Source organism: Salvelinus alpinus, chromosome 7 (assembly GCF_045679555.1).
Source record: "Salvelinus alpinus chromosome 7, SLU_Salpinus.1, whole genome shotgun sequence".
Taxonomy (NCBI): Eukaryota; Metazoa; Chordata; class Actinopteri; order Salmoniformes; family Salmonidae; genus Salvelinus; species Salvelinus alpinus.
This window is the reverse complement of record NC_092092.1, coordinates 35821204-35833458: the sequence shown is the minus strand read 5'-3', so window position 1 is coordinate 35833458 and position 12255 is coordinate 35821204. Positions and strand designations below refer to the sequence as shown.

The 12255-nt window shown below is 40.2% G+C and overlaps 1 protein-coding gene across 1 annotated transcript in view; it reads left to right on the top strand.

The window, feature by feature from the left end:
* The first annotated feature begins 7337 nt into the window (after positions 1-7337).
* The window catches only part of LOC139580910 (monocarboxylate transporter 12-B-like), a 28598-nt gene continuing 23680 nt past the window's right edge, over positions 7338-12255 (top strand). Inside the window, exons 1-2 of the mRNA XM_071410056.1 lie at positions 7338-7387; positions 11858-12095. Coding sequence (XP_071266157.1) covers positions 11968-12095 — 128 coding nt within the window. The 5' untranslated portion in view covers positions 7338-7387; positions 11858-11967. The remainder of the gene's footprint in view (positions 7388-11857; positions 12096-12255) is intronic.

Here is a 12255-nt window from a genome sequence, read left to right as displayed (position 1 = left end):
TATGTGAATCGTAAGCAGTTACTCTTATCAACCCATTCTGTCAACCCGTCATCTGTGGATTTGCCAATTTGTGGAATATGGACCATTAAGCAATAGCTAAATTTGACTGATAATGTTGCGGGTTGATTTTGCGTAATAATACGCTGCAATACCTGGCAGTAGAATGACCAGTGCCCAAAATCCTACCTCTATATTCACTTGAATCCAGTATTATGTATATTCTTTCCTGTCCCATGCCTTATAATGCCATTGCTGTTTTACTGAAACAGTTAACTTTGGAACCAAGCCTTCAGTACTAAATTATCCTTAGAAACTTCACAAAATAGACCCTGTCTGTGACTCCACTTTCCAGGGGAGTTGGGATATGCAGAAAAACACATTTTCAATTCACACATGCGTATTAATACACACATGCACGTGTGTGAAATAGGACAAATATAAGCACCCACCTATTATTATTACATGTTCCTCAGCAAAGCCAAATCACTGACTCACTAAGCAGTGCTACGCAAAGTGTCCATTGTGAGTCATGAGAAACCTCTATGTGAAGAGACTTTAAAGATATTTACTTACTACAGTTGTTTTCATTGTCATCAAAGATGGGGACCATTTATGCCTGCCTTCCTACCTGTAATAATCAGTATGTGCTTTATGATAGTAATTTCATATTTGTTTTGGATGTACTGTGTTGAGTACTCTAGTCGAAAGGAGATTTGACTCTCCTACTGGATCTCTTCGTTAAATTTCATGACATTTCATGATGGCATTTTGGTTTCAAGTGAAAATGCATAGCTGGCCTGTGAACCGCTGTGAGCTGCATACACTTCCTGCCCACTTCAGAGGGTCCCACGACCAACCTCCTCATCCAAACAATACACCCATGCTGCATCTGTATTGGCACCCTATTCCCTATAGTGCGATACTTTGGAACAGATCACGCTTTTCCATATATAATTCACAAGTGGTGATTTTAGCATGTAAATCTTGGTGGGGAAAACTCCCCCCCAATTTTTTTTAGATGCATGCCAGCAAAGCCACTACACTACACAACACTAAACAATACATTAATTGCACTATAACGGCGACAAGCGGTGCCCACAAACTGTTAGGGCCTAAATAAAGCTGTCCCAACAGCAGAGCTTTCTTTTCAGCACCATGGAGTGAATCCTTACCACCGCTACACCTGGCTATCAGTGGAGCCTTGTCTGGCGGCAAAACAATTCATTCAGCCTCATTTACTGCCTTTTAAAAAAAACATAGCTGATATGGCTGACCATATCTCCCTGGCATATTACATCATTTATGCAGCAGCATTTAAGACATTTTTGGACTCACCTTGTTCTGTGCGGCGGTCGTATGTTGGCAAATTTTGTCATCAAAGAAAAAGATTTACAAATCCGAGTTGGATGACTTCAAAACGTATCTTCCCAGTCTGACTTCCCAGTTGCAATGGTTGCGGTTAGCCACTGTCACCGATTCCTTCCAAACAACTCATTGTTGAATTTGCGATTTCCAAGTTGTTGTGTAATGTTTATGTCTAAGTACCGATACATTTTATCTTTAATTTATCTTCATTAGTTCTCTTCATATGACAAGGATTAAAAAGGATTTGCCAGTTGATTTATGATGATGACTGCTAGCTAAGATTTTGAAAGTAAGATGTTGACATGATCAGTCCAATCAAAGCTACTGTACATATAACGTGATTTGACGTCATTTTATCTGTGGTCATTGACGTTGAGCCTTCTTGGAAGGGCACTTCTAATGTAACTCTATGGCAGCACACAAAGGGCTCACATTCTTGATGTCTACCCTTGCTAAAGGCTAGTAACGTAGTGTCCCCATGAGTGACAGAACACTGAGCCAATCACGGTGCAATGCTCCTATTTTCTGCTGGCCTGCCCCACCACCACCACAGAAAGCACTGAGCTAGGCTGAAACAACTGCATTTTGGAGCTGCCTGTTTGTATGCGGCTTTATTAACTCAATGATATATATATTTTTTGCATTGTTTGCAAACTGATATGTGACATGTATTAATGCCAAAATAACATGCAAAACAGGCAACTCCAACGCCCCCCCCAAAATACATCTGTCCCACCTACCCTGAATGACGGGTCGCCACTGTAGTTCACTACTTTTGACCAGGGCCCATGATTTTGATCAATAGTAGTGCACTATATAAGGAATAGGATGCCATCTTGGACTCATCCACAAACTGACTTCCCTAACATCATACGTTTATTTTTAATCCCAATTTAACCTGGTGGATTTTTCAGCTATACGTTAGGACAGATTTTCAAATGTGCTTTATGAATTGAATTACTGCATACATGTCATGGCGAATAATCTATGTAACTCTGAACCTGATTGAACTGGATTATGGAGCTGGGTCTTGCTATAGATTCAGTTTTGCTTGTCGTCATTAAAACTGTTCTCTAACCTGATGATATGTTGAGTTTGTTGCATTCACTTTCTGTTGTACTGCCTTGTCCTGTTGTGTGTGTCTATAAGACTTGCCTAGTGAAGACTTGGTACAAAACATTAAGAACACCTGCTCTTTCCGTGACATAGAACGACTATTCCCAAACTGGGGGTACGCACAATGCCGTCGGGGGTACGCCAAATAAAAATATGATTCACATTTTCAAACAGTCCATTTAGATTTTTCAACTGGCTATACATTTGGGTGATGTTACTGAGCTACTGCCCCCTTACCCGGGAAAGCACCGAACAAATGACAGGGACGTTGGACCATCGAAGAGGCACAAGTATGATGAGAACTACATTGATTTGGGGTTCACTTATTTTGGGAGTAGTGCCTTTCCTCGGCTAAAGTGTGTTATATGTGCAAAAGTACTATCTCACAACTCGATGAAACCTTCACTCTTGCGCAGACATTTAGAAACAAAAAATTAGCCACAGGAGTTTTTTGAGGTGAGAATTAAGATGTATAAAAGCAACAGATACCATTAATAAGAAGGGGTTAGAAGCGTCTTATATGGTGAGCTACCGAGTGGCTAGGACAGGCAAGCCCCATGCTATTGGAGGACTTAATTCTTCCTGCTGCCGCAGATATGGCTGGGACAATGCTGGGGGAAAAGGCCAAAAACTATACAGACAATTTATTCATCAAACAACACTGTTACATGGGCTCCCGGGTGGTGCAGCGGTCTAAGGCACTGCATCTCAGTGCTAGAGGCATCACTACAGACACCCTGGTTTGAATCCAGGCTATATCACAACCAGCCATGATCTCATAGGGCGGTGCACAATTGGCCCAGTGTCGTCCAGGTTTGGCAGGTGTAGGCCGTCATTGTAAATAAGAATTTGTTCTTAACTGACTTGCCTAGTTAAATGAAGGTTAAATAAAAATGAATACAAATTCACGACACATTAAGGAAGACATCCTCTTCTGGAAACCAGGACAACAGGAGAGGATATTTTTAAAGTACTGGACAGCTTTGTGACATCAAATGGACTTTGGTGGTCAAGATGTGTTGGTATCTGTACTGGTGACACAAAGCCATGACAGGGTGAGATAGTGGAATGGTAACGCTCGTGCAAGCAGTTGCGCCCGACGCCACTTGGGTACACTGCAGCATCCACCGAGAGGCTCTTGCTGCCAATGGAATGCCTGACAGCTTGAATGACGTTTTGGACACTACAGTGAAAATGGTTAACTTTGTTAAAGCAAGGCCCATGAACTCTCATGTATTTTCTGCGTTATGCAATGATATGGGCAGCGACCATGTAATGCTTTTACAACATACAGAAGTGGGCTGGTTATCAAGGGGCAAAGTATTGACAAGTTTTTTTGAATGGAGAGACGAACTTAAAGTTTTCATTACTGACCATAATTTTCACTTGGCTGACCGCTGGCATGATGACGAGTTTCTCACACGACTGGCCTATCTGGGTAATGTTTTTTCTCACCTGAATGATCTGAATCTAGGATTACAGGGACTCTCCGCAACTGCATTAACAAGGACAACACACAGGTCTTTCCATCATTGTGTGATTTTTTGTGTGCAAATGAACTCAAGCTTACGGACAATGTCAAATGTGATATAGCGAAGCACCTGAGTGAGCTGGGTTGGCAATTACGCAGGTACTTTCCCGAAACGGACAACATAAACAACTGGATTTGTTATCCCTTTCATGCCCTGTCTCCAGTACACTTACCGATATCTGAACAAGAGAGCCTCATCAAAATTACAACAAGCGGTTCTGTGAAAATATAATTTACTCAGAAGCCACTGCCAGATTTCTGGAGAGGGCTGCGCTCAGAGCATCCTGCCTTGGCAAATCGTGCTGTTAAGACACTGATGCCCTTTGCAACCAAGTACCTATGTGAGAGTGGATTCTCGGCCCTCACTAGCATGAAAACTAAATACAGGCACAGACTATGTGTGGAACATGATTTAAGACTGAGACTCCAACAGACCCAACATTGCAGAGTTATGTGCATCCTTTCAAGCACACCCTTCTCATTAACCTGTGGTGAGTTATTCAGGGTGTAACTCAATATTTTGTACACTCAGTGCCTAGTTAAAGTCTACACACTCTTGCACAGATTTCACATTTTGCGGCCTTAAATTTCAATCTAAAAAGGGTATACATTGGGATTTCCTCCCAACCTACTCCACATTTTCAGTGTTTTTTTTTAATGTTCTGAAATTAGTAAAAAAAAAAATATTTATGCTTCTCATGATTCCAGAAAGACTCCCCCTGTCTGTGTAAGGTCCCTCAGTTGTATAGTGAATTTCTCAAAATGATTTAACCATTTTTAGGCAGAGATAGATCAGGGGAGGTTAAGAAATAATTCCAAGACACTGAATGTCCCTTTCAGTATGGTCAAGTATGGAAATGAATCTATGGATGGTGTATCATATCACCCAGACACTGCAAATATCTGGCCATACTAACTGCGGGGGAGAATGGAAACTGCTTAGGGATATCACTATGAGGTTTAAGATGATTTTAAAGCTGACATAATTTATTGGCGGAGCTGAGAAAACTGCATGGATCATCAACATTGCATTCACTCAACATTAATGGCCTGTATGACAAAGTGAAAAGAAGTAAGCCTGTGTTTAATATATATATATATATATATATATATTGCAAATCGTCCAATACTAAAAGACAACATTGTAAATAAATGTCAGGTATGGGTCAAACCCATTTAGAGTGAAACCCTCTGTATTTTTAAACATTGTGGTGGCAGCCATAGAATTAGGAATTAGAACACTTTATTTAATGGGATATTTATGGTGGCAGCATCTTGTTATGGGTATGCTTGTCACCGACATGGACTGGGGAGTTTGTCAGGATCAAAAGAAATATGAAAGGAGCAAAGTCCAGGTAAAAATATAGAGGAAAATGTGCTTTAGTCTTCTGAAAACCTAACCCTGGGTTAGAGTTTTATTTTTCAGCCGGCACACTAGAATGGCTTTCCAAGAAGTGTTGAAGGTCTCAGTGCTGACTTAAATCTGCTTGAAAATCAGTGACACGGTTTGAATATTGCTGTCCATCAATGATTCCCAACCAAATTGACTGAGCTTGAGCAATATTGACTAAATGATTTACAGCTTTAATCACAAATGAACTCTTAGGTGTGAAGACCTACGCAATCAAGACATCCTTGTTTTAAATTTTTAATTAAATTAAAAAGCCACTTAATTTGCAGCAATAATGCTCCTGTCTGTCTGTTTGGTGCGCGTGTTTGTCTATCACTCCATATGTAGCCAGTTAGCGATGCAAATGAGAACCGTCTTATGGGTAGACAGAAAGACTTTCCCCAAAAACATTCTCAATAAAATGTTAACCGCAAAGTAGGTTTAACCGAGGGAACAATATAATGATTATTTGTATCAATTGGGTGGTGATTGTTTGCAAACTCTGCCATATGCTGCAGCAGTAGGCCTATCAGCAGAAACATAGCTAGATCAACACATTCCTCTCTTGCTAGATGCCCAATTAAAGGGGAATTACACTCAAATCTACATTTGTCAGTTTATTTTTCCAAAATGGTCTTCTGATGTAATTTAAGCCTTGACATGGACGTAGAACATCCATTTTCTTTGTTTCTCTATGAATAATTGTAATATTGAGAGTAAAAATCTGAAACAAATCTCAAACAAGGAAAAATAAAAAAGAGAAAACAGAATTCAGTAAAATACTAAATATAATTTGATGAGGCCCCCTTACAGTTGTTTATTAACCATGATTTTACCAGGTATGACAGCAAACACATATTTTGTACACCAAGGACCCAGGGAAGAGTTGCAGAGTAGAGAAGAAGAGAAGAATGTGCCCAATTGGTAGTTACAGTCTTGTCCCATCGCTGCAACTCTTGCACGGACTCGGGAGAGTTGAAGGTCGAGAACCACGCATCCTCTGAAACATGACCCCGCCAAGCCGCATTGCTTCTTGACACATTGCCCCTCTTAACCCGGAAGCCTTCCGCACTAATGTGTCGGAGGAAACACAGTACAACTGACGACAGTGTCAGCGTGCATGCACCCGGCCCGCCACAGGAGTCACCAGAGAGCAATGGGACAAGGACATCCTGGCCGACAAAACTCTCCTCTAACCCGGACGACGCTCGGCTAATTGTGCATCGCCTCATGGGTCTCCCGGTCATGGGCGGCTGCAAAACTGCCCGGGATCGAACCCAGATTTGTAGTGACGCCTCGAGCACTGCAGTGCCTTAGACCGACCGCTGCACCACTCGGGAGGCCAGTGTGTTTAGTATGGTTACATAGGACAAAAGGTTACTTAGGGCAAAAACGAATGGAGGGTGGTTGGTCGGGTGTATAATGTGGACATCTAGCAACCAAAAGGTTGCGTGTTCGAATCTCATCACAGCCAACTTCAGCATTTGAAATAAGTAGCAACTTTTCAGCTACTTTGCAACTACTTAGCATGTTATCTAACACTTCCCCTAACCCTTCCCCTAACACTTTAACCTAACTCCTAACATTAACCCTAACCACTAACGTTAGCATTACCAACCCAGCCACCTAGCCAATGTTAGCCACAACAAATTGGAATTCGTAACATATCATTCGTTTTGCAAATTCATAACATATTTTACAATTTGTAAATTGGTAACACTTTGTAAATTTTCCAATTCGTAACATATTGTATGTTTCGAAAATGTGTAACAAATCATACGTATTAAAATTTGTAACATATCATACACAATGGCTGATGGACATCAACAAATTAAAAATACCATACGAAACGTAACATATCATACCAAATGGAGTGTCTCGGATTTTCGTACCGAATAATACGAAATGCTATGAGACAAGGTTGGCTGTAAATGACTTGACTGAGCTATGCAATTCAACAACAGCTGATGTGTGTGTCTGGAAAGGTAAGAACCTTATTGCTCCATCTTAGAACGTGTGGGGAAAATGTTTATTGGAAATATTTTCTAATGTTTGTGCTCTGTGTATTATTTCCAATTGATTGTTTAAAAAAATATGTGTAGCCTACGAAGCCAGCAGCCTCTGGTGTTCTATTGGCGCTTTGACCGATGCTGATGAGAACGAAAGGTATTCATTAGAAGAACAGAATGTTACAAAGTCGCCGAAGTTGTTTATTCCGTCACTTACTGATTCACATGTTTTGTTTGATATAAACAGGAAATGATTGCACGCTAAGGTAACACAAAGAGAAAAGAAGGTCTGAAAAAGTTTTACACATTTTACTACAGCTGCACGTTTTTGAGAACTTGCCATTTCCTGAAGAGGAAATATGGTGAACATGGTTGAGATATTTAATTACAGACCCAGTCCACATTGTCGATAGTTAAGCCGCGTGAACCCACCACACAATATCTGCCTTCTGTGATGTGTCAATTCGACACATACTATATATTGCTTGCGTTGCCTTATGTTTTCTGCAGCCTCAATTATATGAGGCTCTAACATTATCGCATGATCCCATGTTTTTACTTGATGAATTTGAAGTGCAATATTGAATCTCCTAAACCTCAGAATCAAAACTTTGCCGACTGTGGCAAATGTCTAAGTTCTAAGGTTAACAAAACAATGATAAACAAACATGCCATGAAATGATCTATTATTATTTTTGTCAGCAACATTTAGATGGACAATTTACCTAGATTGGGCTATGTAGTAATAGTTTGGATTCAATGAACTCAAAATATTCAGTAGATTATTCTCCCTGCTGTGCAATAATGTAGCTCTGGCCATGTTGAACCAGGCATGTGGTTGCCATGGGCTCAGCAGCTGAAGCAATGGAGTCAGACAAGTTTTAACCAACTAGAAATGCAGACAATTGTTTTACAGTATACGTTTTAATACGTTTAAAACGTATTAAATCGAGAATTTTTCACGGACCTACATACAATACTCCATAATGTAAAAGTGGAATTATGTTTTTTCACATTTTTACAAATTCATAAAAAATGAAAAGCTGAAATGTCTTGAGTCAATAAGTACTCAACCCCTTTGTTATGGCAAGCCTAAATAAGTTCAGGAGTAAAACTGTGCTTAACAAGTCACATAACAAGTTGCATGGACTCACTCTGTGTGCAATAATAGTGTTTAACATGATTTTTTAATGACTACCTTATATCTGTACCCCACACATACAATTATCTGTAAGGTCCCTCAGTTGAGCAGTGAATTTCAAACACAGATTCTACCACAAAGACAAGGGAGGTTTTCCAATGCCTCGCAAAGAAAGGCACCTATTAGTAGATAGGTAAAAAAAAAGACATTGAATATCCCTTTGAACATGGTAAAGTTATTAACTACACTTACACCCAGTCACTACAAAGATACATGTGTCCTTCCTAACTCAGTTGCCTGAGAGAATTCAGGAATTCAGGAATTTCACCATAAGTCCAATGGTGACTGAGGATGGATCAACAACATTGTAGTTACTCCACAATACTAACCTAATTGACAGAGTGAAAAGAAGGAAGCCTGCACAGAATAAAAATATTCCAAAACATGTATCCTGTTTTCAACAAGGCACTAAAGTAATACTGCAAAAATGCTTGTAATTGTGACCAACTGCCTTGATTCGGTCTTATGTAGCAAAATTTGAAATAATGTTTTTTACATTGGTTAAAAGCAGACACAGAGCTACAAAATGGTATATCATACACTGCATTTGAGGAACAATGGGAAAGTATGCTTTGAAAGTTGATAAACTTGTAACACCACTTTTGAGAAAATGGCCTTTGAAAATGTTGATACCTACCTGAGAACTCTTCTTTGTCTACAGCCATTCAGCATTGTTCACACCCTCTTAAGCTTTAGCCCGCACCCAAACTGAGCATTTTACTCATCCTAACAGAGCTGGTTATGCTGTTTTCTTGTTATCCAGAGTGTTGGTGACTGTAACTATGCTGCTGGCAACAATTTAATTATGCTTTTTTGCCGACGTTTACTGACACCAGTCATATTCAACATGTGTTGAGCGTTTGTAAATTTATCCGTTATTCTGCGCTCTGGCACACACACAGAGTGCACTGAAATCGAATGCACCCAAAATTGTTATTTGAATAGTGGAGTCTTTTGTTAAACAATGAACTATAATCACAACTCATGACATTACTACCCTGCATGAGTCTGCAGGTAGCTAACCAACCAGGTTCAATGTTAGCTAGCTAACATTAGGCTATAACTAGCCAAGCAAATGTCTCTGAGATACGAATAATAATATCATACATGTAACATTAGCTAGTGAGCCAGCCAGCTAACGTTAGCTAGCTAACAGTGCATTTTAACTTGAAATGAAACCACTTTCTGTCAAAATTAGAAACATGTAATATCTGAAAATGTAGCTAGCTAGACTGTCTTACCCGTATACATTATGGATGGACACGTCTCCTGTCGGATGCATTGCCTGCCCTTAGTTTGAAGATGTAATCCGGAGACAGGTGTTTTCTCCATCTCATTAGCTGTCATACTCTAATTCCACAGATTTCAAAACTCGGTCCTCTGGAAAGTGGAGAGCAACACTTATGCAGTTTTACTATGCAATACATTTGTTTAAAAGCAGCATTAGACAGGATTAACTAGACATACTGACCAGCTCAAATAGACAGAAGCGTGCTATATGGCAGACCAATCCAAACTTATCTCTCGGCATGTCCAGCCCACTCATTATCTCAGCCAACCGTGGCTAGAGGGAAAGTTGCTCACTTTTTCTGCCCTACCAAGCAAAAAGGCAGTAGCTGCTCATAGCGTGGAACTGAGAAAAATGGCTTTTATTTACCTTGGTTTCACAGTAACTTTATGCAGTAACTGCTAACATGACCCCCATTTTCTCCAAAACACAATACAATAGAGGCAGGATACTTGTCCACATGATTATGCATATGTATTTAATGTAGCAAAAATGACATTAACTCATTTTTGACAAAATGAGCAGTTACTGCCTTTTTGCATGGTAGGGCAGTTTTCTGTGGCTAAACCAACAAGGCTCATAATTATACCATTTTATTCGTATTTACAAATGGCATACAACTTTGTTAAAAATTAATGTAATGGAGCTAAACACAGGCAAAATCTGGAAAATCTGGTTCAGTCTGCTTTCCACCAGACACAGGGAGATGAATTCACCTTTCAGCAGGACAATAATCTAAAACACAAGGCCAAATCTACACTGGAGTTGCTCACCAAGAAGACAGTGAATGGTCCTCAGTGGCTGAGTTACAGTTTTGACTTAAATCTATGGCAAATCTATGGCAAGACTTGAAAATGGTTGTCTAGCAATGATCAACAACCAATTTGACAGAGCTTTAAGAATTTTTATTACAATAATGTGCAAATGTTGCGCAATCCATGTGCGGAAAGCTCTTAGAGACTTACCCAGAAAGAATTACAGTTTTAATCATTGCCAAAAGTGCTTCTGCAAAGTATTTACTCAGGGGCGTGAATGCTTATGTAAATGAGATAGTTCTGTATTTAATTTTAAATACATTTTAAAAGATTTCAAAAAATATGTTTTCACTTTATCATTATGTGGTATTGTGTGTAGATTGCTGAGAGCAAAACATCTATTTAATCAATTTTGAATTCAGGCTGTAACACAACAACATGTGGAATAAGTCAAGGGGTATGAATACTTGCTAAAGGCACTGTATATTCTCCATGTTCTTATTTAAAAATGTTAACTCTTTATTTAGTTTCCATATAAAGATATCATAGAGCTAGTGCGTTTGGAATACTGATTTAAATCACACTGGATTACTGATTAAGATGACTGATTTAAGTACTGACATTAACTGACATTCATCAATCAAAGCCTTTTTTGCTGCATGTGGGAGTACATTTAAGGGAAATGAAGGGTAGCCAAATCAACTGGCCAATGGACATCTGAGGAGCCAAAGCTGCAGAGATGGAAAGTGTTTTAGGCTAGCATATGCCACAGCTTTTCAACAGGGTGCGAAGTCATGCCAGCAGACGGCTGCTAGTGTCTGAAGTTAATATTGTACCACCCCGAGTTAGCCCTGACACCCTGCCAGTAAACACCTCCTCTCATGGACTCCTACGTCATTACCCTGTCGCCTCACTGTGCTGCTTAGGCCGGGGAGTAAAGTATTTCAACATGCACATCAGCAGTGACTAGCCTTGTTTGTAGGCTAGCTCTTCAACAAATGTTGAATGGGCTGGACATGTTTTAGACCCAGAGAAGATGTCTGAGGTTTTTTGTTTATGGGTACTGCATCTCAATTGATGCCTGTCAATGATTCTGAGCCTCCTTTTTACTTATTCATAGAGTCTTAGCTAGTATATTTGCTTCTTCCTGTGTTCTACAACAGTGTAACTGAAGTGAACTGAACAGCCTCTTCAACAATCAGTGCAACCCATTCTAGGTGTGACTGTGTGAGGCTGTCTGTCTGCGAGGTGTACCTGGGGCTTCTTGGCTGAGAACAGGAGAAAACCGAGTGAACAGAACAAGGATCTGAGCATGGTTCATGCTGCGGCTATGGCTCAGGGGAAGAAGAGACCAGCGGTCCCCCCTCCTGATGGGGGCTGGGGCTGGGTGATCGTGGCCGGCTGCTTCATGGTCACTGTTTGCACACGTGCCGTCACTAGGTAAGTCTGGCAGCTGGAGAGAGTCACTGCAGATCCCCTGGGACCTGACCCAACTCTGGGAACTGTGGAGTGATAAGCATGTGGGTTTATTTTACAGTATATGTGGGCATCCTAACAAATCAGTCTATTAGCAATTTTATTACATGTTTGAGTACAGTTA